The following is a 26,609-nucleotide window of genomic DNA, read 5'->3' as shown; positions in this document are numbered from 1 at the left end:
TGTCCCCGCAAGAAGCCTCAAGTCCTCTTCCCGTCAGAGGTCAGAGGGAGGACGAAATGTGAGAAAACAGATACATGGTTAAGAAAACTGTGGGCTGAGGAAATGATGGAATATTGAATGCTGGGTGAGAACACCCGCTGCTTATTATTCAGAAAAAGGGAACTTTACAGAGCTACCCAGTGTGATCCCATTTCTGACAGAAAAACAAACAGGCAGGACCAACTACACACACTTGCCAGGAAAAAAAAAATAGGACAGGAGAAAATTAAAATATGTTTGGTCTTGTTTCTTGGAGAAGAGTCCAAACTTATTCTCGTGTTTATTTCTAAAGCTCTGGCTGACGCTGCCATCTGGATTCTCTTTCCCTCAAGGCACATCGCCTGCTTCCCCTGCTGGAAGGCCATCTGTCCTCAGTCCTGGGGCAAGGGTGATAGTCTTCCCTGCGCAGTAGAGGAGGAAACCGAGGCTCAGCTTAGAGAGTAGCAGAGAAATCAAGGACAAGACTCCAGAATTAGAGCATTTAGAAATCTCCTAAGGCCTCCCCAGGGTGGTGGGTGGGGAAAATAAAGCTCCCGAGATCCTGTTTTCTTCAACATCTTACTAAGGAAACTATCAAAAGAATAGAAAACAGAGCGACTCTCAGTGTGGTCTCCACCCCACTTCGAAGAAAGCCTTAAACGAGGTGGGGAGGAGGACTCAGGGAAGGGATGGGGGACTTAGGAAGAGGGATCAGTCCCAGAGCCACAGGCCTCAACAGGCTCGCGCGTGCATGCACGCATGTGCGCGCGCGCACGTGCGCAGCACATGCGCACATGCCCATGCTCGCACAGACTTCTAGGCTCCACCGAGACAGTCCCTAGACTGGTCCCCAACGTTGATGGCGAACCGCAGCTGCCCTCCCCCTCCCGCCCCCACGGGTGCCTTCCTCCTTCCTCTTTCTACTACTGCCCTGCCCTTCCCCAGGCGGATTCCTTATAGGTCTCAGGTTCCCCTCCGAGGCCGTGAGGTCTGGGCTGCCCTGGAGGACATGGCCTGGGCCCCTGACAACGTGCGGAAATGGTCAACCCTGGCGCTGCTGGCCCTCATGGGCACAGCCCTGACAGCGGCCATCAACCCTGGCTTCTCGGCCATAATCTCCCAGAAGGGTCTGGACTTCGGTAATTGCCTTTCTCCCTTCCTCCCTTATCCTGGGGTGGGCAGGGGGAGCACTTGTTGATCACTTAGGGTGCACAGCCCTTTAAATCTGGCGGCTGGCAAGCTCACAGCTCTGCTAAGGAGATCTCCTTTCCCTTGTTTTATGTAGGAAGAAACTAAGGCACAAACTCATAGGGCTGCGTAGTGGTAGAGCTGGGACTTGATCACTATTCTTAAAGATTCCAAATGTCCCCGGGCCCCAAAGGTCCTTATGATCCCCCTCTTTCTACACTGTCGCCTGGCGCAAATTTCTAGGTCTTTCTTTCCAAAGCCTGACATCTGCCTTGCCTCGTTTGCTAGAGGCTGAGCAGGCTGGGAGAGGGGTTCTCACCAGTGAGATGTTTAAAACTCCGCTGGTAGACCCAGAGAAAGCTACCCCAGACTACTCCCCCAAGTTCAGGCAGGTAACAACTCCGCTCACCTGCTTCGCTGCCAGGTGCCTCACTGACCCACCGGGTCCCGTTTCTTCCACCGAAGGACCGGGTGGGACACACTACTCAGGTCCACTCCTGCAGGTAAGCACAGCGGAGTTGCCCAGAGGCTCTGGGTAGTGCACACCCGCTTTTGAGCTCAGGTCATCTCTGAGGCCCTCCGCAGAGCTTCTTGGTGCTGTCCCCTGGTGACATAGAGCGGAACTGCAGCACTCTGGGTGATCCCAGCTCAAAACAGACTAGACAGACAGGTCCACAAAACCAGTGTGCACAGGCCCCAGGGGAATCTGCTTTTCTACCCCAAAACTCAAGTTCTAGCCTAGGCAGGACTTTTCGGAATTTCAGGGATGTGGAAAGATTCCCTCACTGAGCTTTGAGGGTTGTGTTTAAACCCAGAACGTGTGTTTGTGTGTGTGTGTGTGTGTGTGTGTGTCCTCACAGGAGTGCATGTTTGACAGCTTGGGGGGGTCAGAAACTCAGTCAGAACTCCTCATGCTGCCACAGCTGCCTCGCTGTTCTCTTCTGCTGGTGTCCCATGTGGCAAATGGAGTAGGGTTTTAAAAGTGCGACAAGCCTATTCATGGGTGTTCCCCACACCCAAAGGTTGGCCCTGGATGTGGCCTGAGCTCAGGGAACAAGAGGCCTGCATTCCCATCCTGCCTCTATCTACCACAGGTCAGCTGTGGGCTCTTGAACAAAGCACTGGCCTCCCCCAACCTGTTTCCTCTTGTGGGGGATGGGAGGGGTGAAAGGATTTCTCGGAGTGCTCAGCTTTGCTGCAAGTAGGGCCTAGTGGACAAGAAGACCCCGTGCGTTTTATTATTTCTGTCCATCCCACTTGGTTCTTGGGAAGCCAGAAGCCTGTTCGGCTCGCCACTCTGCCTCCCTCCTCTCCCCTCAGGCGACATGTTTGCCTGGTTAATTGGATCCTTGATGCTGTTAGCCACATCCACACTGGTGGCAGAATTCCTGCCTTTGGGGCATTCATTTATTTACCCAACAAACAGTAAGTGCCAGGCTCCCCGGTAAATACCAGAGTTGCGTTAATACATAACAACCAAGGTTGCCGCCAACTTCTGGGGACTTTCATTTAGCGAAGGGGAGTGACATCAATCAGAGTCACTGTGAATAGATGCCTAATTACAAAGAAAAATGGGTGCTTCGAAGGAGACACTCAAGACTGTGAGGATAGTAATATCTGTGCCAGGAAGCTTCCCGAAGGAAGTTATAGGTAGAAGTTATAGGTAGTTATAGGTAGCGCCGTCTCTGTGAAGGCCCTGTAGAAAGCCTGGAGGCTGTAGAGGCGGGTGTCAGTGGGAATACAGCCCAGAGCAAGGTGTGGAGAAAGATGCTTGGCTGGACGTTTGGGATGGTTATATCAGACCAGGATTCACAGTCTAGAGCCCACAGGTTCATTGTGGCTTGCTTTGTATTTCTGTATGAGCTATGGTCTAGTAAGAAGGGGTGTTTGTTTGGAGGGGTGTATGTGTACATGATCATGGGGTGAACACACGGGTGTGGGTACATCTGGGAGTCAGGGGAAACCTCAGATGTTCTCCCTCGGGCACCATGCACTGTTGTGGGGGGAGGATTCTTCATGTTCATGTATGTGTGTGGGCACACATGGTTGTATGTGAGCAAGAGTCGTGTGGATGCCAGAGGTTGACACCAGGTGTCTTTCTTGGGCACACTCCATTTTACATTTCGAGGCAAATCTTCAACCCAGAGCTCAGTGGTACAGCTGTTCTAGGCATTACTCTGGGACCCCTGACCTCCTTCATGAGCCCTGGTATTACAGACAAGTCACCACACCATCCAGCATTGATATGGGGCCTGGGGATCTGGGCTCTGTTCTTTATACTGTGTGGCCATCACTTTAACTACTAAGCCATGTCCCCAGGCAGTTGCTTTGTTTCTTAGAAATAGGGTCTTGCTATATGGCCTTAAATACAAGCTCTCCTGCCTCAACATCCCCAGTGCTGGCATTACAGGTGCACCCACACACCCCTTAAAGACTGTCTTTGGGTTCAAATGGTTGGGAAAAGTTCAAAAGAAGAATGGCCCATTGCATGTGAATGACTTATCCCAGGGCTCCCAGGGCAGCCTTGGGACATGGACACCTTTCTGTCTTTGCTTCAGTGATATCAAAATGGCACACGGTGCGGGAGGAGTGGGTGAGCCAAAGGTTCACGATCCTGGCTGTCTGAAGACAGAGCCCTGCTCAGCCCTGCCCTTCCCGCTGAGGCCAGGCCCAGGGGTCTGGAACTGCTGGGATCCTCCAGCCCTGCTCCTAAGCTGAGCTTGTCTCTGCTCTGCCCTCTAGCATGCCAGGAGGGCGTGACCGTGCTGCAGAAGGAGCTAGAAATCATCAAAGTTCCCAACTTCTCTGGAATCTTCAAGACGAAGCATCTGGGGAAAGGTTCCTATGAGTTCTACAGGTGAGGCTTGCTGAGGCTTAGGTCTCCCGACACAGGTCGCGGGGACCTGAGTCCTGTGGCCAAGTTCTCAGCTCATGGACTTCAACCCTCCCAACCCAGCATGCACGCCAGCCCAAGGCATGCACGCCAGCCCAAGGTTTACCGCGCCTCAAGCTGAGCCTGGAGGTTGTCTTTCTAGCACCCTCCACCACTCCACAGTAGACATCATGAAACCTAAACCTGCGCTACACACGTGGATTCCAGGGACAGGAAAACAGCCTGTGCCTGAGGCGCAGCCTCACATGACTGGGTAGTTTAGCTGCAGCACCTGCTTGAGCCAGGCTCTTGAGTCACTGGACATCGGTCTCTCTTACCACCTCAGCATCAGGTCCTTTCAGTCCCCCAGAGACAAGAGGGTCACCAGGTAGTTCTAAGAGCGCAGCCCCCTCAGCTCTCTGTCCAGGAAGAAGTCTTCTCCTGCAACACCAGCCAAAGCTCTGAGGTACACTCTGATAGGCCAGTTTAAATAATGTACATGCCCCTAAACCAATCACTGTGCCAGAGGAGTAAAACAAAACAAAACAAAACAAAAAAACCTAACTGTCTAAGCTTAAGTCCCCCCCCCCCCGCCCCACCTGAAAGACAGGTGGGTTCCTAGCACAGAACGGGTGAGATGGGCTCCCTAAATATACTTGCGTGTCTGCTGTTCCAGGAAAGGGGGTGTGGCTGCTGGACAGAAAACCCCCAAGTGTTTCCTACAGAATTCCATGCCAGGTCCATTCAGCAGACATCTGAAACACCTACTGTATGTCTCTGGCAGACATTGGGTGCACCTACTATGTGTCACGGCATATTTCACGCTTCCAACAGTGAGAACGGGCGGACACTTAACACCCTATACAGAGCCCGTGGTCAAGGCTCAGCGTCGGCCATCTCTGTTGACAGTCACTTGCCCTACGAGATGGAGACCGCCTGTCGGCTGTGAACCCAAGAAGCCTAGGGTGGCACGTAGGTGAAGGGCCTCACGAAGCCCTCCTGGCCCAGGATGCTGACTGGGTGCTTTTTCCTCTGCAGTATGACAGTGGATGGATTTCACATCCCTAATCCCCGGATCAGTCTGCTGCCCACGGACAGGCTCCAGCTGTCCATCAAGGATGCCAGCATCAAGATCAGAGGGAGATGGAAATCAAAGAAGAACTTCCTGTGAGTCTCAGGCGCAAGGGTTGCTGGGTGAGCTGGTGACACTTGGAGACTTGTGAGCCCAGGTGTCGGGCATGTCCACTTCTGCCTTGTCTAGAGACATAGACATGTGTTGCCTCTATGTCTATGGGTGTGGGGGGGTCACTTAAAAACACTCTACCTTGCATGAATAGCTGAGTCGGGTCACACCCTAGTGCAGGACATGGCAAGGCAGACCGGGTGAAGAGTCGGCGAGTGTGGCTCAGGAGGGAAAGCTAAGCAGGACTTTTGGTTTCTTCCTGTGTTAGCTACTGCTGCTGTGTAACAAACATCCCAGTCTCAGTGACTTGAAACAGTAACCGTGATGCGTTGTCTCAATCTTGTGTATCAACAAGGCCCAGCTGGGAGGCGTGGCTTCTTCTCTGAAGTCCTGTGTGTCACCCAGAGCACAGTCTTAGCAACAGAAAAAGTGCAAAAGGCAGAGTTGGTCATGCACACTGTGTCCCTGTCATGCCTACAGGGGAAGTGATTAATTAAGTTCATTAATCAATTACTGGGTCAGTAACTGCCTAAAGTCGTGACACGAAACCCTCAAATCTTGAGTGATGAAATTGAGATGTACACGCGCATGTTCAGCTGCTAGTGAAGAAACAGAAGCTCAGAGAGGTTAAGAAACCTTCACAAAGCAAGGGCTCTGGTGGGACGGGACATGGGGGGGCAGAATGCCAAGTGAAAATCAGGTTGGGATATCAGGTTAGAACCCCGACATCCAGTGTTGTGAGGTTTGCACATCTGCCTCTTGTCTCTGACACGCCCCTATCCCCAGGGCAGTGCTGACAGGGAACCTGGACAGGAGAAGTGTGAGGAGGAAAGGGTTTGCTCCAGGTTGCTTCTCTCTGTCTCCCCATCAGCAAAGCCAGCGGCAAGTTTGATCTGAGCATCGAAGGCGTCTTCATCTCTGCTGACCTGCAGCTGCACAGGAACCCCCCAGGCCGCCTCACTGTGGAATGTTCTACCTGCAGCAGTTACATTGACAGGATTCATCTCCAGATCTCGGGCAGCATGCTGGGGTAGGTCTCCTGGGGCTGCAGTCCCAAGAGGAGACTGTCCCCCCAATCTCCCTTCCTCAGAAAGTCTGTCTGTAGACTCACCTCTGTACAGACCTTTTCAGAGCCTTGGGTGTGAGCAGGGCAGGACGTGGTGGTTGGGGGTGGGGGACCTTAGCAAGGTTATCACATCAGTGAAGGGCTCACTTAGGGCGGTAAGAACCTAGACTTAAAAAGGTACAACGTGCCCTGGACACTTAGAACTGGAGGACCTGGCCCAGTCTGGGGGCTGGAGAAAATGACATTTGAACAGAGATGAAAAGGGTGAGTAGGTAGAAGTTGGCGATGGGGTGTTTTGAACGGGGGAGGGGGAACCCACATGTGCAAACGGTGGTGAGAGGAAGCCAAGGTACCAGGGAACAGAGCAAGCCAATGCGGCTGGTTTACAGGGTGGGGGGCATGGGGAGGTGGGTACGGGGTGGGACAGGTGTCTGTAGCTGTTAAGAAAATAGTCCCAGGGCTCAGAGGTTAAGAGCATTGTCTGCTCTTCCAAAGGTCCTGAGTTCAATTCCCAGCAACCACATGGTGGCTCACAACCATCTGTAATGAGGTCTGGTGCCTTCTTCTGGCCTTCAGGTATACATGCAGACAGAATATTGTATACTTAATAAATAAATATTTAAAAAAAGAAAAAGAAAATAGTTCCATAAACAGGTTGCTGCAAGTGGGGAGAAATGTCTAGTGAAGGCTGCATGAGCCAGGGCTAGTTGTCAGCGTTCCCAGGCACACCTGAAAATCCCTTGTATGTCCCCACACATCCCCTCCAGGTGGCTGATTCAGCTGTTCCACAAGAAAATCGAGACTGCCCTGAGAAACAGCATCTATGAAAAGGTAGGTGGGCATCAGTGGTGGCAGAGCCAAGGCCTCAGAGTGACATCTTAATCGTGCTGGGCAGCTTGGCCTTCATCTCAACCCCTCAGCGTCCACAGAGCCCAGCTGTGTGCTTTTCAGACAGCCCCACAAACAGAGCAGGGGAGGGCAGGCCTAGTCAGCAAGCCTTCCTGTAACTGCCAAGAGGCTTCTGTTTACCTCCCCCTAGCTCCTTCACTGCAGCCCCTGCTGTCTCCCCCTAGCCGCCCTCCCCTCCCCTGCTCACCCCTGCTGGGCCCTGCCCTAGAATACACACCGCCAAGGAAGCAACTGCATCTCTGTGATTTCTTGCTGCGACTAGGAGGGACCCCTGTGGTGTATGGAGCAGGGTGATAGCAGGGTACAGATGGCAAGGTGTCCCCCATGCTGAGGACAGACATAGCTTAGCACGTTTGCAAGAACCCTCTGCATTGGGTCCCTGAAGGTCATCACCAGCAGGGCATCCTGCTTGGCAGCAGCCCTGGCTTAAGGAAGTGAGGTGTCAGGTGGCACAAGGCTACACGTGGGCCTGAGCAGGCTGGAGTGGGCTGGGGAGCCGCAGAAACTTCACAAGACTGGCAGATTCGGAGCCCCCCATTGGCCTGTTGGGTGGGCATTGGGGCAATGGAGCAGGCAGCATCCGAGAAGCAGCCAGAGTGTTCTGCCATCCCCTACCCCTCCTAGTCTGGGCCAGTGAGATACGTGTCACAGGAGCCACAGAGGATGGTCCAGTTCCTATTGGAACTTCAGAGCCTCCTGTGACAGAAGCACATTCCAGGGGCAGCTTCTCCACCCTTCCTTTTTCCCTTCTTCCTTCCCCAATCTTCCATCCCTCCTTACCTTCTCCACCCGCTGCGAAGACCTAGGAGGTGTTGCAAACCAAGGTCCACCAAATAACCACACTTTATTCCTTAATCCATTCAGTCAATCTGCATCTTTTTTTTTTTTAAAGGTTGTTTTGGTTTGGTTTGGTTTGTTGTTTTGTTTCTCTGTGTAGCCCTGTCTGTCCTGGAACTCACTTCATAGATCAGGCTGGCCTTGAACTCAGAGAGATCAGCCTGCCTCTGCCTCCTCAGTGCTGGGATTACAGTCTGCATCTTTTCATTGTTGAGTTAAGGCCTTTTACATTAGCGGAGTGTGTGTGTGTGTGTGTGTGTGTGTGTGTGTGTGTGTGTGTGTGTACACTGGGTATGTGTGCACTCATGAGTGTGAATGTAGACACACTTGTGCCATTCTGTCCGTGTGAAGGTCAGAAGACAACTCAGGTACCCACCCTCACTTTTCACCTTGTCTAAGACATGAAAGTCTCCTGGTCACTTTTCTGCAGCCTACACCAGGCAAAGTGACCCTCAGGCTTCTTCTGAGCACTTTCTGTCTCCACCTTCCATTTCTCCATAGGGAGCACCAGGGTTCCAGGTGCTTGTGCTACCTGCCCAGCTTCCACATAGGTTCTGGGAATTCGAACTCAGGCCCTCACTCTTGCATGGCAAGCATTTTTACCACCAAACTGCACATTCAGGGTTATCACTGAGGGGTGCACACTAACTTCCTCCTCCTGAAGTCTTTCTGGTTTACTGTGAGAATGTGAGAGAGGTATGCTTGCCCGAGCTCTCAGGCTGATGTGTGTCTCTACTGTGTCATGCACCCCCTCCTCAGTTCCTCTAAGTATCGCCCGCAGCACTGGTGTAGTAGAAAGAATTGCTTTAGCTTGCGGATGGATGTTGTAGCTTTAGCTTGCGGATGGATGCTGTAGATCTTTATTTCCCTCTGTGTTGTCCCAGGATAGCTGTTTGGGGGCAGAGCTCTTGGTTGGAAGTTCTGTCTGAGGACTGAAATGCATCACCGCTCTCCTTGCCTTAGGGCTTCGGTGGTCAGGTATGCCTTTGCTCTGCTCATTTTGCCTTTGTAAGCGCTTTCTCACCTGCTAGCTTCTTGGTTTTAGGTACAATATGACCTGAGATGGTTCTCTTCCGGTAGAGTCAACACGGGGTTCCAAATACTCAGTGTACTTCAATGTCATTTCTTTCCCCAGATCGAGGGAATTTCATCCTTGCTTGTTTGTTTTAACTGAGTAGGTGTCTCGCCCTAACTCTGTCTCGGCTCCCTCTTCACTCATTCATCTCGTCGTTATGACCCAGAGCCTGGATGTTTCAATGATAACTCTTGATCCCTTGCTACTCTCCATGTGCAGTAGCCACTCAACCTTGACTTCAGTTCCCAACATTCCTTTTTCCTCTTGGCCTAGTCTCTCAGCAATTGCATTAACTACTCAACTCATTGCTGGTTAAAAGCTGACAAAGGTGGGGAGGGTTAATTTGTAGTTTGCAGGCCTGGTCCATCATGGGAGGGCAGACAGGGCAGCAAGACACTGAGGTGACCAGTCACAGCACATCCAGTCACAAAGCAGAGAGACAAATGCTGGGTGTCATCTCCTTTTATCCAGCTGGGGACCCAGCCCAGAGAATGCTGTCACCCCATTCCAGCCTTTTCCTGCCTTTAGGGACAAATCTTAGGCACTGTATCAGCCCAAGGATGAAACACATCCTAAATGAACATACACCGTGGCTCAGATTTGTTAAGAGACCGTTGTAAGGGCTCCTGCTGCAGCGTGCCCGACCTTAGAGTCCGTATCAAGTCACGCCCGGGTGCACGAGCACAAACACGGAGGTCAATCTGAGGACCCGTGTGGCTACTGAGTAACTGACAGCAGGTAGTGTGTACAGCTTGGATACGAAGGGCAAAGGGGTCGTTTGTGTCTTAGGTGGGGTGGAGGGAGGTTGCATCATCTCTTCAAACTGACACACAACTTAAAACTTGAAAATTCTTTATTTCTAGAACTTTCCCCTTAATAGTTTTGAATCGTGGTTGATCATAGGTGACCCCAGTTTTGCCAAAGGCAGAGGTTTGGTTATCCAAGCTGCCACAATTGATCTGTTCCTTACCGCAGCAGAGAGAAGAGGGTTCTAGAGAAAGGGAGAGAACAAGGTCAGCCAGTTCTCAGACCAGTGTGTCTTCCCTTGTAAGGCACAGGCTAAGGTGAGGGCGCCTACACACAACCAACCTTAGAAGGTGCCCAGCTATCCAAACCCAGAGGAAGGGAAGACTGAACACGGACCACCCTGTGTTTGTTGGCCACCTCATGCTATGAAGGAGCTGAGATGACGAGAAACAGATAAAGAGACGAAAAGTCAGACAACTGAGAACATCAGAGAACATGGCGCTATAGCCCAGGTCCCATAAATACCCGTTAGGGAGGTTCCCGAGCAGAAACGACACGGGGTACAGATATGCAGGCAATGTAGTCTTACACAGTTAATTGTTTCTGAGCTTCCAGTGGCCAAAAACAAAAAGGAAACTTGATTAGCTGTGTGATTTTTTTTCTTTTTCTTTTTTTTTTGGGGGGGGGGGGATTCCAGACAAGGTTTCTCTGTAGCTTTGGAGCCTGTCCTGGAACTATTCTTGTAGACCAGCCTGGCCTCGAATTCACAGAGATCCACCTGCCTCTGCCTCCCGAGTGCCGGGATTAAAGGTGTGCACCACCACCACCCAGCTAGCTGCGTGGTTTTTAACAAGACACTAAAGGAAGAGAAAGCGTGTGCTGCGGTTTGGATTTATCTCCACAGAGTTCATGTACTGAAATCTTAATCTCTTAATCCCCAAATTAATCTGTTAATGGTGTTTAGAGGTGTGGTCTATGGGTGACACTAGGGTTAAATGAGCCCCATGATGGCCTTGGTGGCTTTGTATAGGCAGAGGCAGGAGTTCCTAAGCTAGTGCAAGCCCCTGTCTTGCCAAGCTCCACTCTCTACCTCGTTATAATCTGGAAGCCTCTTGGCAGACTCTGCCGTCGTGTCATCATGGACTTGAAGGAGCCATGAGCTAACTAAACCTGTGTTCCCTGTGAATCACTTGGTCTCTGGTATTTTGCTATCACCACAGAGAGAAGATGGAGGCGGCGTGTCTGGACTCTCACTTCCCACTCCTGAAGCTCACTGGCATGTCTTTGGTTGTCCCTAGATCTGCAGAGTTGTGACCATCTCCGTGTCCACCAAGCTGCAGCCTTACATCCAGACTCTTCCAGGTGAGGGCTGGGAGTGGGCTGAGGATGGAAGAAGATCGGGGTGGGGGCTAGAAGGGAGACAGAGTGGATGGGGCAGGCCTGAGCCTGGTGGCTAGGGGAAAGCGGGCTGCAATCCTCCACAGCTAGCATTGGGCCAGTTTCTTGTGCATTCAGAAGTGAAGTGGAAGCCAACTCCTTCCTCCAGTCAGGCAGAAGGCAAACACCCTGAACCCCAGCACCCCAGTACTCCTGTACCTTGGCACCCCAGCATCCCCGCACACACCCTGGCTCTCTGAGGCCAATGACACACACAACCTGAGATGAGAGACTGCCCACTTCTCTCTAGACCTCAGTTCCCACGCCCTGAAAAGGAACGATATCTCTATATACAGCAAATGACAATGATCACAGCTCCTGTTGGCGGGCATCCTCCTGCCCTAGCCTCCTCACTTCACTCCTGGAGAAACTAAGACTCAGAGAGTCGGGACAGATACTTGTTTGAATTCCCAGAGCCATCTAGAAGAATCCAGATCCCAGTGTGGAGATCAAATTTTATTCTTGGCAATTTCATACATTTATATGATGTGTCTCGATCACACCCACTGGAAGTTGGGGGTCTTAAAAACCTCAGATAGGACTGCCCCCTTGTGGACCGCGCACTGCTGGCCCATAACGCATGTTCTGATGCAGGACCAAAGAACAGCCTCCTCTTTCTCTCTCTTCCCCGATTTCACGCTGCAGCCCAGGCTAACCTCAAACTCCCGCCTCTGCCTCCCACATGATGGGATTGCAAACATGTTGCCCCCTCACTGAGCCATTGCTATATGTGCGAATACGTGCGTGTATGTATGTATGTGTGTCTGTGCACACATGCATGTGTGAATGTATATATGTGTGTGTGTATACATGTGTACATGAGTCTGGGGACTGAACCCAGAGCCTGACATTGACACACTGGGTGCTCCAACCCAGTCTCCATTGCCAGACTTCACATCTTTTCTGGGAACCTCGGGGAGTCCTGCAGGGGTCCTGCAGGGGTGATGGAAAGAGACCACAGCTCCCCTTGCAGCCGTGCAGCCTACTGCCACTGGAGCCAGCTCACAGCCCATTTTCTCTGTGTCTAGTGGTTGCCAGAGTGGATGAAATGGCCGCAATTGACTACAGTCTGCTGAATCTTAAAACCACAGATGAGTTCCTGGAAGGGCAGCTAAAGGTGAGGCTTCCACAGAGATGGGTACCTGCTCAAATACGTGCTCTGTAACCATGGAAACTGACCTCTTCCTCTCTGCTTTGCCCCACTCCACACTCCCCTGCTCCCCTGCTCCAGTCATGTTGGTCACCAACATTCCAGAAGCTCACTGTGCCTGCCCCGGCCCGGGGCCTTTGTGTTCACTCTCCCCTCTGCCCAGGGTGCTCTGTAGCAGATATGGACATTGCTCTCCCTGCTTCCTTCCAGTTCTTGGTCAAATTGGGCCTTCCCAGGGAAGTCTTCCTAGGGATGCTTTCCCTGGCCACTCTTGCTGAAATAGCCCCCAACACTGCCTTTATCTCAGCAGAGCTAATTACACCCCCCACCACCACCACACACACAGTCAAGAGAGGACAGGGACTTCATTGTCCACTGCTGTATGTACAGCACCTGGAAATATGCTTGGTGCAGGGTAGGTGTCGGGAAATGTGTTGGACCGGGGTAAAGGTTGGCAAGACAGAGGGAAGAAAAGGAGTGACATTGCCTAGGTCAGTGGTTGTCAACTCTCTGAACGCTGCGACCTTTAACACAGTTCCTCATGTGGTGACCCTAACCGTAAAATTATTTCATCGCTGCTTCATAGCTGTAAATTTGCTACTCTTATGAATCATAATGTAAATATCTGATATGTGTCCCCTGTGGGGGTAGCAACTCATGACTAAGAACTACTGGCCTAAATCATACCATGCAGAAATAAGCACACTCAAGACTGATTTAGAGCCTCCAAAACTTCTCTACGGTGATACAGCATACACAGGGAGAGCAAGAGTGGGAACAGACACAAGGAGACAGAGAGACAGAGCATACAGAGGCATAGAAACAGACCCACACAGCACAGATGCAAGCACAGACACACACACACACACACACACTCACACACACACACTTCATGACCCTCTCGTAAGCACCGCTATCCATCACTGAGCCAGAAGAGTACAATATGGACAGCTCCTAAGACACCCACAAAAATGTCTCCTGTGGCCTCCCACTGATGGCTCTGTCCTCCAGTGAACAGCCAGAATAAGGTCCCACCCTGGACAGCAGGGCCCTACCTGGGGCAGCTGGACTTTTCTCAGATGTCCCATGCAGCTAACCAGAGCTGCAGTTGGTACCAAACCAGGCCATTTTGTCCAGTGTGTGGCATGCTGGTTACTAAAATGACAAGAGTTATTCATGTGATGGGCAAGTGTGAGTAGGGAGCCTGGGTCTCTAATTATCCCCAAGGACGAGCTTGGGAGCATTTATGGGCTGGGACCTGGGGAGAGGTGATGGGATGTTAACTGGGCAAATAGAAGATAGAAAAACAAGGAACTTGGGGCAGGCAAAGCTGCGTGGTGATCTAGGAAGAAAGAGCAGGCAGCTGCATCCTCAGGGATCATCCTGAAAGCTCTCTGTCCACTCAAGACTACTCTCTAGAGGTACCGGACAAGACTGAATGCTTGAAATACCCACATACACACAAAGCAGTGCACACACCTACACATACACATACACATGGACACGTATGCATGCACACACACACACTCCACACACATGCACACATCTGGGTACATGCATATGTGCACATGTATGCACGCACATACACATAGTGCACACACATGCACATGCCTATGGCATACATACATGTACAGATACATGCACATGCATATATGTACACACTTGCACACATATATACATATACACATATGCAAATGCATTCACCTGCTCTTGGCTGGTGACCTGTTTTGCATGGGGGATGGTGCTGTCCTGCTCGTATTTCTCTCCTAAGGATGCATATTGAGCTAGTGTCCACTATCTTTAAGAACTGCCTGGTCGGCTGGGTGCGGTGATGCAGGCCTTTAATCCCAGCACTCAAATGGCAGAAGCAGGAGGATCTTTGTGAGTTCAGTCTGGTCTACATAGCAAGTTTCAGGTCAGCAAGGGCTACAAAGAGACCCTGTCTCAGAAAGAAAGAAGGAAGGAAGGAAGGCAAAAGGAAAAGAAAGGAACTATATGGTCTTCCACTGTGTGGGCAATGTGGACATTAACTTTAATTTAAATGGCAGCGTGGTTCAAAGGTTCAGAGAACATGGCTGGTCTGTATCTCAGTGGCACAGGGTCACCTGCATGTATGATGCCAAAGCTTCCGGGAGTGTTTCCACTGCCCTCCTGCCCACACCAGGCACCACACTGAAATGACGTTTGTCCTTTTGTACACATTTAGACTTTCGGTGCTCTTTAAATTTTATGTAAGTGGTATTCTACCATATGTGTCTACAAGTGGCTTTCCGGAGCTAGACATTGTTTTTCTTCCTAATAAGCAATCTGTTCTCATCGCACGTTGTCAGATCACTTCTTAGAGACATAAGGGACAGGTGTCCTCTCGGTAGCATGTGACATTTACCAAAAATGCACACCTCAGCCTTCCTGAATCTGTTAATGGGACAGAGGAAGCAACCTGGAGGCCACTGTTCTTTTGATGGCTGCTGAGCTGACTGGCAAGAGGGAGGGAATGGTGCAGTGGGAGGGGGTTTTGGGCTGTGTGACCGTCTCGTGTCCCAGGATGCCAGAAAGTGCCCTCCGGTGCCCTACGCTGACACCAACAGTTCCTGGTTGTGCCCTGCTCACCTGCAAACCTAGGACACCCAGACCTGCTCTGTGCTTTCCACCCAGGGGGAGTTTTTCTGGAGGAGACACCACGACCCACTCCCTATTACCCCACCAGCAATGAGTTTCTCCCCCAACAAGAGCTACATGGTACAACTGGGCATCTCCGACTACTTCTTTAACACTGCCGGGTTTGCATATCAAGAATCTGGAACATTGCAAATGACCCTGAGGGACCAAATGGTGAGTGTGGCTGACTAGCACAGAAAAGCATGGACTCCATGTCCAGCAGACCTAGGTGGGAGGCTTCGTTCCCAGGTGTAGAGCCCCAGGGTCAAGTGTCTCAACCGAGGTACTCTAGGTCACTAACGTATCCCTGCACCTCAGACTCCACTGTAAGTCACCCACACTAGTGTCCTCCTCAGAGGCCACTGTGAGTTTTAACTGAAAGAACAGTGCAAGAGACTGGGGCCCCAGACCTCAGTGCATAGCAACCACACCCCACTATATGCTATTCCCACCCTTGATTTAGCATCATTGACTCTTACCACGTGTTCATGGCTGGACTCACTCTGGACCTCAGTTTCCCCATCTGTACATGATGAAGTAACCCCCTTCTCTACAACCTGGGAGGTACAGCCATCCCAGCCAGGCCACTTACATGCTGGGCCCCTTTTACAGCACTCCTCAAAACCATCAGGTTCTCCTCTCTGTATAGGAAGACATGCAGAATGGCCACGACTAACTATGGAAGCAAACAGACCAGCCATGGGGGCCAGCCAGGCTGCTTATACACAGCAAGACTGGGCCCCATGGCTGGTGTACCTCAGGAGTCAAAGGTGGGCAGGAGTGGGGCCTCGCGGGATTGGAGGGGTAGCACGGAGGCAGGCTGGATGAAGCGGGCCATCCTGTGATTGGTGCAACAGCAGCAATCACTGACCACGCCCACCCTTCCTCGCCAATAACTAATCAAGTTGTAGAGCCAGGTAGTACTGGCACAGAGGCGCCACTGTGCGCTGATATGCGGTGTCTCACTCCCGGCCTGGCATGCACCTATTCCTCTCAGCTTTAACCGTCTCCCAATGTCCTCGCCCCTCCTCACCGCAGTTGCCAAAGGATTCCAAATTCCGACTGAACACCGAGTTCCTTGGGACCTTCCTGCCCAAGGTAGGAAAGCCTTGTCTCCTCGCTCGCTCTCTAGAATGCCAGGGAGGCTCACCTACCCATCAAATCTCTGCCGAACTGGGGACCAACAGAACAGACTGCCTACCCTCCGTCCCCCCACCTATCTCTTCTGCCTCCCCCTACTCCTGAACTTCCCTCCCTCACTGCCCTCCTCTCCTCTCTCTGATTCCTTCATGTTCCTCTCTCAGTCCTATGAAGACAGAACTTTCCATTTAGGTGCACATGAACAAACCAGGCGTGTGCCCTGTGATGGTGACAGCAATGGGTAGATGAGGTTGCTGTAGACGAGGTGGACAGGCAGGTTCCTTCTGTAGGCTGAATGGCTTAAGCCAGGAATTTATTTCTCAGGAGTTCTGGAAGACCAAGGTTGGGGTTCTGGGAGGACAGTATGCCAGCCACTAGTCCACGGGGAGAGAGAGGGATGCGCTGGTGTCCCTTCCTCTGAGAAGAGCCCTCAGCTCAGAGCTCGTTCAGCCTGGCTTCTGTAAACGGCCATCTCTAAGCTCCAATGGGAACTGCAGAACAGGAGCACAAACAGTCCATTTCCAATGGTGTCTAGGGATTTCGACAAGGAAGTGGCGGCTGAGGAGGTGTGGCGGGTAGAAGTGCCCAGGAGGTTTGTCTTGAACACTGGCCTTGTGGCCAATGCTCTTACCTCACCTAGATGGCCTAGGGGGAGGATGGATGGCTTGCATGGGTCTCAGATAAAAGGGACCTCTTCTGTCCCTTGTCACTCGTACCTGACCGCAGGTGGCCTTGAAGTTCCCCAGCGCAGAGGTGCAGCTGCTGCTCTCCGTTTCCTCACCTCCACACCTGAGCATCCAGCCCTCAGGCCTCTCACTCGACCCTGGCCTGGAGGCCCAGGCCTTTGCTGTGCTCTCCAACTCCTCCCTGGTCCCTCTTTTCCTGGTTCACATGGTAAGCTGGGTGGGGACCCTGATCCAAGCCTGAGCCTGGGGACACCGCCTCAGTTGCACCTCCCACAGACCCTTCTCACCAGCGTCCCCCGTGCACTTGCTTGTTTATGTGTGGATGTCCCTCCTTGTCCTTTCATTCATTCGATAATTCATTCCTCCACTGCGCAAAACAGTCCCCAGCTGCCTGTCTTCGGTGATTCAGAACGCGTGTGTGTGGTTTTCATCCACCCATTCACCTATTTGTCCAGTTTTTAATTAAGTCAATTACTCATTCTTACGTGAAATATGCTGTCCCTTCTCTGGCCCCTATGCCCATCACTTATTCAATTACTCACGGATTCATTTGCTTAACCCTTTGTTCAGCGGGTCCATCTTCATCACTTATCCGTCCATGCATATCTTGGAGTACTGCTTTTCTGTGAATTTGCTTAACCCTTAATTTGCTCAAATTTTCATTCCACTGCTGATTTGTATCCATTGATTGGGTCACTCTGTTGATGGCCCCTGCATGTGTCCAGCATTTCTCCTAGTAGGGGACACTAGAAGCCTGTGGAGCATCTGCAGGAATGTTCCCAGCTGGGGGCGCTAGAGATATGTGTGGCCGGTCTGCCCAGTTTCAAGCTACAGCTCACTTGGCAGATGAAATGGGTTCTGATTCAGTTCCCTGAGGCCATAGGTAGGCCAGGGAGCTGAGGTGGGGCTTCTCTTCCTTAGTAGCTTTTGAGGGAAGCAGTGGGTGGCTATTGTGATGACAGGCCTTGCCTCTTCCCAGACTGACAGCCCAGGACTCTCAGAACCACAAGGCCAAAGCCTTTCTCCCTGCTTCCTGGGCTCTGTGGGTATGACCCAGAAGTATGGTCACTCTGCTGGCCCTCCCCTGCCAGGAGTCAGGCCATTTATCTGGATCACTTGCTTTACAGAACACAACCGCCTCTTTGGAAGTGGACGTTGAAGCAGACAGGCTTGTTGGAGAGATGAAGCTAGAAAAGTAAGCCTGGGGGGCCAGGAGGAGGTGGATGTTCATCCATTCCTGGGCTCACAAGGGAGTAGTGGCCTTCCGCACACTCAACACCCAGTCCTGGCCTTGGTCCACCTGACCAGGCCTCAGATGGTGTGCCCTGGGCTCCATACCCATTTGCTCCAAGCCACAGGTGGTGACTTGGATACTCAGGAGAACTGGGACCTGCCTGAGCAACCTAGTAAGACACCGTCCCAAAGCAAAACTGGAAAGGACTGAGAATATAAGCGCTCTCGGGGCAGAGCGCCTGCCTGGAACGTATGGGGCCTGGGACGTATGGGGCCTGGGACGTATGGGGCCTGGGATGTATGGGGCCTGGGACGTATGGGGCCTGGGACGTATGGGGCCTGGGATGTATGGGGCCTGGGACGTATGGGGCCTGGGACGTATGGGGCCTGGGATGTATGGGGCCTGGGACGTATGGGGCCCTGGAACGTATGGGGCCTGGGATGTATGGGGCCTGGGACGTATGGGACCCTGGAACGTATGGGGCCTGGGACGTATGGGGCCCTGGGATGTATGTGGCCCTGGGATGTATGGGGCCTGGAACGTATGGGGCCCTGGGATGTATGGGGCCCTGGGTTCTCTCCCCAGCACTGCCAAAGGAAACAAGAAACCAAACTGATGCTCAGAGACAAGTGACTCCCCAGGCTCATACATAAGTGACCACATGTCCCTGTTTACCCAAATGGCCTGACTTTAGTGAATAGGCTGTGGGTTCATCTAACTGAGAAGCCCTAGGCTTTCAGGCTGAGTAAAGCCTGGTGCCCCAGTGATATCATTCTGTCTCTTGGCTTTGCTGTCCCCTGGGCTGGCTTCATTCCTTGCAGGTTGTCCCCATAGGCAACATCCCATGTGGCAGGAGAGAGACACTCACTTGCTACTCTAGAAGCCTTGCAACCAGCTCCCTCTGGGCAGCACATCCCCCCTCCCGCCCCCCCCCCCCCCCCCCCCCCCCCCGCCCCAGCACTGAGCAGGGAGGTGGGCTGTTCTCAGAGCTTAGGGTTTGGTCAGCAACTCTAACCATTCTGAGAACAAGTGACTCTCCCCAAAGGAGAGCCTGGGGCATGCTGAGCAAGCACTCTGAGTCAGAAGCCTGGGTGGTATTCATGGGTGGGTTCCCGGTCACTCAGGCCACTGGACGACCTCGGCTCCCCTCCCTGCAGGCTGACGCTGGAACTGAAGCAGTCTGACTTCGGCTCCTTTAAGGTGAGTTCGAGCCCTGCCAAGGAAGTTCCCGGCTCACCCGCACATAGCTTGCTCTGCGGGCAGGCCACCTGAGCCAGAGTCCTTGCCTCTTATAAACCGTGTGGCCTCAGGCCAGTTGCTTGCCTTCTCAGAACTCATTCCTTCCTCACCTGAACTTGTGTGCTGGGATTCCACTGAGACAAAACACACACAAAGAGCTATTCGGTGTGTTTATTGATGGGACAAATTAATTACTTTACTGAGACCCCATTCCTAGGTATTAGACGATGAGATCAAGCTGGGTGCATTAATCCCAGCCCTTGAGAAGCAGAGGCAGGCAGATCTCTGTGAGTCTAAGATCAGCCTAGTCTACATAGTAAATTCTAGACCAGCCAGGACTACATAGAGAGACTGTGTCTCAAAGAAAGAGGCAAGCGAGATCAGAGAAGTTCACCCTGAGGAGCTGATATTTGGCCATGAGAATGAGCCAGCAGCAGTGGGAATAGCAGAGGCATAAGGCCCTGTGGCAGGACCATCTTGGCACGTGTGTGGAATGTAAGGAACTAGGGTGGCTGGTGGCCAATGAGGAGAAGATGTAAGAGATGTGGCCAATGAAGCAGGCTAGGGCTGAGAAGATAGAGTTCAAGGGCAGTGAGCAGCCTCAGGGAGCCCTGTCCTTACAGAGAACAAGGAGCTGTGACCTGTGCCACTCTTAGGGTCCTGTGGTCGGACGAGGGGAACAGCCACAGGACACAAGAGTGTGACCACAGGGTATAAAGCCAGGAACAGAGGAAGGAGGGATTTGGAGGAGAGGCTTAGGTGGAATTGATGGAAGATGTTTGTGGGAAGGCATCATGGTGGTATCCGGGTTGTGGCTAAGTGACTGAGTGAGCCAGAAGAGGTCTGACCATTTGGCTGCCCAAGCGCTGTCCTCCTCCCTCTGTATGGACAGACCCATCCGTGTGGCACCTCCCTGGAGGCTGAGACTCCTGAGCACTGATAGACCCTGCTTCCCGCTGCTTTGCAGAGCACCCCCCTTCCCCACTGAGGGCCTTGGAGCCACCAGCTCCAGAATCACATGGTCCCAGCCTGCCACCTCCAAGTCTGCCGAGAATCCATCTGGGATAATAGCAAACAGAAGGCTAGGCTGCCCCTCCTGGGGCTCCTCTGGCTTCCCCTGCCCAGGCTGCCTCCGGCTGGTAACTAACTTCTGCTCCCGCAGAAAATGAAAATGGGCTTTCCCAGATGTAGAGCTAGGAGGGCACCGAACTGAGATGGCCACAGGAGCACAGCCTGGGGAGCGATAACGGCTACTCCAGAAATAAAAGCACACACATTTACGAGCTGTAATAGTCACTGCTCCAGGCAAGCATCTTGATGTGGGTCCAGGTTATCATTTATTTATTTGTTTATTTTTATTGTCATCAAAATAACGCATATGCAGCCCTGAGCACCAGGAACCTGCACTTCTGCAAAACCAAGCAGTGAAACTCATTTGTGTATTTCTACCATTCGGCTCCTGATTCAGAATACAGCCTTCCTGGCTTTTCAGTAGGCCTCTTTAGTTAAAATTCGGAATTCCTTGGTCCGCAGAATCTCCTTTTCCTGCCTCACACTTTGGCCCCTTGCTGATGGTTACATTCCGACAATATCCTGTTTAATGGCTCCCTCCTATTGCTCGGTATCAAAGTTGCGCCACATCCCCAAGCGAGTGCCCTGCTGTTGCGCTTAGTAGTTTTTGCTAGTTTATTATTTGTGTTAAATTGTCTTGTGGAAGACTCTTGCTTCTCTGGTTTTGCTTTTACTCCATGTTATTGCCTGCTCCCCGGCCCCCAACAGGAAGGATGTATGAGGTCTGTTACTGCCTAAAAAACACATATTTGAAATAAAGGCCTGCCTTCCTTCCTCTTTTCCTTCTTCCCTCCCTCCCTCCTTCCCTCCCTCCCTCCCTCCCTCCCTGTCTCCCTCTCTCCCTTTCTCCTCCTTCTTTGCTTTTTTTGTTTGTTTTTTGTTTTGTTTTGTTTTGTTTTTGAGGCATTGTAACCTTGGCCTGGAACTCACCGTGTCGACTAGGCTCATGGAGATCCACCTTCCACCAGCCTGTGGCTTCTGGGTGCTGGGATTAAAGGCACGTGCCACCATGCCTGGCTTGTTTATTTGTTTCAAGCCAGGGCTCAGGGTCTCAGGAGTCTTGTGCTGATCTCAAACTCATGATGCTCCTGCCCAGCCTCTGGATCACAAGCATGTCCTCCCGTGTCTTGCTCATTTGCAAGGCTTTTGTTGGCCGCTGTGGAAGAAAGGCTCCCTCATAGTCTCCCAACCTTCTGTGTCCTTATGGCCTTACCGGATGCCTGGTTTCCTCATATTTTGTCTGTCCTGTGCCCACTCTGGGGGCTTCTCTGGGTTGGGAGGCTGTGGAGAGTCGGGTAGCAGGGAGATGAGGTGTGAAGGAAGGGCGGTCGCCCTGATGACATAGTCCCCCCCACCCTTCCCATCCGAAGGTGGAGCTGCTGCAGACTGTCATAAGCTACCTCATGCCCACGCTAGTGCTGCCCAAGGTCAATGGTAAGGAGCTCTGAAGAAACCAATGGTTTTCAGCCCCAGTCAGAAAGGTGGGGTTGCCTGCCTGAAGGTCCTGGTTCCTGGCTTAGGTTAGAGGCCAGAGGATGGGCCCCTCAAGTGACCTCAAATGACATCTGACCCAAAAGTTCAGAGGACAAAAGGAACCTGCGTGCCCTGGGCTCCTCCTCTACTCCCATCCCTTACATCATTTCTGCCTGTGAGGTGGCGGGGACGGGGCGGGGGGGGCGGTTTGTTGAGTAACTTTTTCAGGGTGGTGTAAAACTAACATCTATCCCCAGCTGGGATTCACACCAGCAGCCCCGAGACTGACCTAACCAAGTTCACCTTCATGGGCAAGATAGGTCTAGGACAAATTCCTCGGGGCTGACCCACGTTACTAAACTATCCCCTGTGCTTGCATGCCTCAGCTCCACCTCAGTTTATGGGGTGCAGGGGTTATTCCCCCAGCTACTGCCCATTCACATCTTCATCTGCAACACAGAGGGATTCCATGTACAGATACCCCCAATCCCAGCTCCATGCTCTGCCTATAGAGCCCCCCATTTCACTCAGGCGTGGCACAGAGCAATGGTGTGTACCGTCAGAAGAGAAGTCCTACATGTGGGCTTGGGGGTCAGTGGAGTAGAAGGGGGCGGGGCACGCACACCAGGGCAGCCTTCCTTCCTCGCATGCAAACCTGTACTGGCCCCTGCTTCATGTGCCATCTTGTCTCGCACCATAGAGATGCTGCGTAAAGGTTTCCCTTTGCCTTTGCCCGCTGGGGTCCGGCTCGACAACCCCGTGTTTCAGTTCTACCAGGTAAGTCCCCAAGGTCTCCGGTCACCAAGTGGCCCGTGAGAATAGCCACCCACTGCTGCCAAGCCTCCTGTGTGCCACACCCTGCACTGAGCCCTTCCTAGCTTCACAACATCCTTAGGACACAGAGAGAGTTGGCGCTTAGGAAACCTGGGCTGTTGCTTGTTCCTGTAAACCTGGACTCACCACGTAGACACACAGTTCTTTTTAGGTGGGTGTGTTTAAGTGCCTAATATCAGATTATTTTAAAAAGCAACTGGAGATGCCGGGCGGTGGTGACGCATGCTTTTAGTCCCAGCACTCGGGAGCCAGTCTCGAACTCACAAAGATCCGCCTGCTTCTGCTTCCTGAGTGCTAGAATTAAAGGTGTGTGCTACCACTGCCCTGCCATGGGCAGTCTCCTGTAGGGATGGAAATGACTTCTATAGTCCACAAGGGAAGATGGGAAGTGTAGTCTTCCACAGGAAACTATCACCTAGAGCATGGTGTATAGCACTGATGCACCAGCATCATCTTGGTACATTTACATAAAGAGTTCTAGCCACGCCTGTCCTGCAAGAGTGTGGCACCCTGATGTTCGCACACCTTCCTCTGAGTTTCCAGGCTCCCGGGCTCCTGGGGACTTTCCCTCAACTGTTTCAGTCTCCCCTTCTCATTCTGTCCGCTCCCTGCTCACCAGCAATCCAGGCCTTCCTCCCCAGGCATCTTCTCCCCATATCCCTGGCATTCATGGCCGCGCTCAGCATCCACCCCTGCAGCACCCAGCTTTCCTCTGTGCTGTACACGTTGGCCACCTCCCTTCCACAGTGTCTGTACCCCAATGCCCCGGGCCCTTCATCCCTAAACATCCCAATAAACCCATAACCCCACAGGGAAGCCCTCACCTGGCCCCAAGTTCCTGCCTCTGTTGACAGCTTGCTTTTCTGACACAAAGCCCCTATGAGAAAGTCCTTTGTCACCAAGTTCCTCTCTCTAATGCATGGTGGCAGTCAATCCTGGTTCTTTAGACCCGGAGATGAGCACCTGAAGACGAGACCAGAAAACAAGCAACAGAGCAGAGGAATCTGCCCCCTCCCCACAGAATCTCTGGTCCTGAATTTTATCAAGGTCATCTTTAAAAAAAGAGAGAAAAAAAGCCCCTGGCAAAATTTAATTGCTTCACTTAGAAACAGAGGGAAGGAGACTCGGGCAGAGAGTAATTTTTCAGTCTTGATTGGAACCAGGTCTCTTGAGCTGCTGCAAGGCAGGAGTGACACACAGAGGCCCCCGAGGTGGCCGAGAGAACACCTACAAGGGAAGCTGCTGGCAGGGTCTCCAGCTGTCACTGCAGTCCTACAGGGTGTCAGTCACACTGCAGTCACACAGGTTGTCAGTCACACTGCTGACACCCTGCCTTTCTCAAGCAGACTGGCCTCACCCCGCCCCCTTCTTAGCCAGGCCCCCACGTTTGCTTTTCTTAAACGTATGTATGTGTATGCTTAAATGTGGGTATGTGTGTATGGCTTGCACACTGCGCATTTGAATGTATATGGATGCACGTGTGTGTGCATGTGAGCATGTATGTGTGCGCCCATGTATGTGGAGGTCAGAGGTGACAAGTGACATCCATCACTCTCTACCTTGTATCCTGAGACAGAGCTTCCCAGCCAGGCCACCCTTCTTAAAATCCCAACCCAGCAACATGTGCTCAACTATGTTCACAGCAGCTCTGTTTGTCACAGCCAGAACCTGGAAACAACCTAAATGCCCTTCGATTGAAGAATGGATAAGGAAAATGTGGTACATTTACACAATGGAGTACTACACAGCAGAAAAAAAATAATGACATCTTGAATTTTGCAGGAAAATGGATAGGGCTAGAAAATACTTTTGAGTGAAGTAACCCAGACACAGAAAGACAATTACCACATGTACTCACCCATAGGTGGTTTTTAAACATAAAGCAAAGAAAGCCAGCCTACAAACCACAATCCCAGATAACTTAGACAACAATACGGACACTAAGAGAGACTTACATAGATATAATCTACATGGGAAGTAGAAAGTAGAAAAAGACAAGATCTCCTGAGTAAATTGGGAGCATGGGGACCTTGGGGGAGGATTGAAGGGGAGAGGGGAGAGGCAGGGAGGGGAGCAGAGAAAAATGTAGAGCTCAATAAATATCAATTCTTAAAAAATCCCAACCCAGCATCCAGGGTGCAGTTCAGCTAACAGTGTCTGTCTCTCCCTAGAATTTCCTGGTGCTTGGAGCAGATGTCCACCGGACCTGAGAGATCACCACAGGCCCTGGGCCTGGGAGCCCTGCAGCTGCTCCCAAGGGGGCCACTGCACTCACAAGACATCCTGCTCCAGGAATCCTTTAGTCTTTGGCCCTGAACCCCAGCCCCTTGCTCACTTCCCCAAGTTCGGCTCTAGAAATCACCCAAGCCAGTGGAAGTTGAGCACAGGAAAAGAGGGAGGTTTGTACGCCAGGGCTCCTTGCCTCTTTCACTGCGGCCCCTCCAGCACCGGCCTTTCTGCTGGAACTGTGACATTACTTTGGACTTTGCAAAAGCACCTGTGTTTTTCCTGCACATCCTGTGTGTTGGTGTGGCTTCTTGTCCATCCATTGATGGGCTCACTGGCTGTCGCCAACAGGGGCTGCACATCACGTGTACTCTTGCGTCCCTTACACCTGCGTTAGCATAAAGTCCCGCCAGTATCCTTGGGGCTTTCTTAAATGAAGGGATGAGCAAGGGTTCTGCAGTTTTGAGAGGGGGCTTGTCTACTAGGCTATTGTTCCCGTCATTACCACCTGGTGTCGCTGTTGGGCTGGCGCCCCTGTACAGCCTGTTGACCTCCTGTGGCCAGCGCTGAGACTGCTGTTTCTCACTACCACGTGGTGGCGCTGTTGAACACATGACTCAAAAAGCAGGAGAGCTGTCCTAGTGTGGGAGTCATCAGTTCCAGGCTGTCCAGGACAAGTGTTGGATCTTACTGGGAGCTTTGGGGCATTTCCTTTCTTGAGACATCTACTGTTGTAACATCTCAGGACTGCCCAAGCCTGTTAGATGTATTTTATTTGGATCAAGTGGCCCCAAGGCCTCTGTGGGCTGGGGACCTTTGGCCTGAGATCAGAATGATAAACAGGAACACATCTAAAGGTTGAAGCAGGTGGTGGGGGCCGGGTGCAAGATCAGTTTAGTTTTTCAAATGGCATTTTAGTGACATCAGAGAGCTATGGAGAGGCAAAAGGGGAACAGAGTGACTGGAAGTAGGGGGCCTCTGGAATTCAGACTTCAGCCCGGCTGCTGACGGCAAAGATGGAAAGAAGGTTTGTTTACTGGGAGAAAAGCAGGTTAATGGGCCTCCTAAAGAAGGGTGCACACACCTGCTGACATCTTGCCTCTGTTACGTGGAGTCCAAGGTTCCAGGGCCACTAAACACAGGGCTGGGCCAGCCTAGGGGGGCCTCATTCATCCTTCCGTCCTCTCATGCTGGGACTCATTCATGTCTTTCTGATTGGGTCCCTGCCAATCACGAGCCCCACTTGTAGCAAAACTGGGGTTCCTACATTCCTACCCTGCTCAGAGCCCCCGTATCTTCTGTACCTTCCAGATGTCAAAGCTGTCTGGGGGGCTTGGCACGTAGAAGGTAGGAATTCTGTGTTCGGTTGCTTAGGTCACACACTGTAAAAAGGAACCAAGCCTCAGGAAACAAAAATCCTTCCTCTGATTTGTCCACCAGGAAGGTGCACCTGCTTCTATCTGCTGATGGCTAGTGGAGGACCTAAGGGCAGCCAGGGAGGTTTGAGGAAAGAGAGAACGAAGGCACAGTGTGAGACAAGGCTGTGCTGATCTCCAAAGCTAAGGG

The 26,609-nt window shown here is 52.0% G+C and overlaps 1 protein-coding gene across 1 annotated transcript; it reads left to right on the top strand.

Annotated features, from left to right (window-relative positions):
- The first annotated feature begins 877 nt into the window (after window positions 1-877).
- Window positions 878-25,330, top strand: Bpi (bactericidal permeability increasing protein). Its single transcript, XM_048440909.3, has 15 exons — window positions 878-1,157; window positions 3,949-4,063; window positions 5,117-5,245; window positions 6,133-6,291; window positions 7,095-7,158; window positions 11,194-11,257; window positions 12,361-12,449; window positions 15,138-15,314; window positions 16,179-16,238; window positions 17,007-17,174; window positions 18,094-18,161; window positions 19,358-19,400; window positions 21,881-21,944; window positions 22,684-22,760; window positions 24,989-25,330. Exons 1-15 carry the CDS (start codon window positions 878-880, stop codon window positions 25,025-25,027), a joined length of 1,596 nt encoding a protein of 531 aa, XP_048296866.3. The 3' UTR covers window positions 25,028-25,330.
- The last annotated feature ends 1,279 nt before the right edge of the window (window positions 25,331-26,609 follow it).

This window comes from Myodes glareolus, chromosome 10, assembly GCF_982192425.1.
Source record: "Myodes glareolus chromosome 10, mMyoGla1.1, whole genome shotgun sequence".
Lineage (NCBI taxonomy): Eukaryota > Metazoa > Chordata > Mammalia > Rodentia > Cricetidae > Myodes > Myodes glareolus.
Note: the sequence above shows the minus strand (reverse complement) of the source record. Positions and strands in the feature narration are given on the sequence as shown.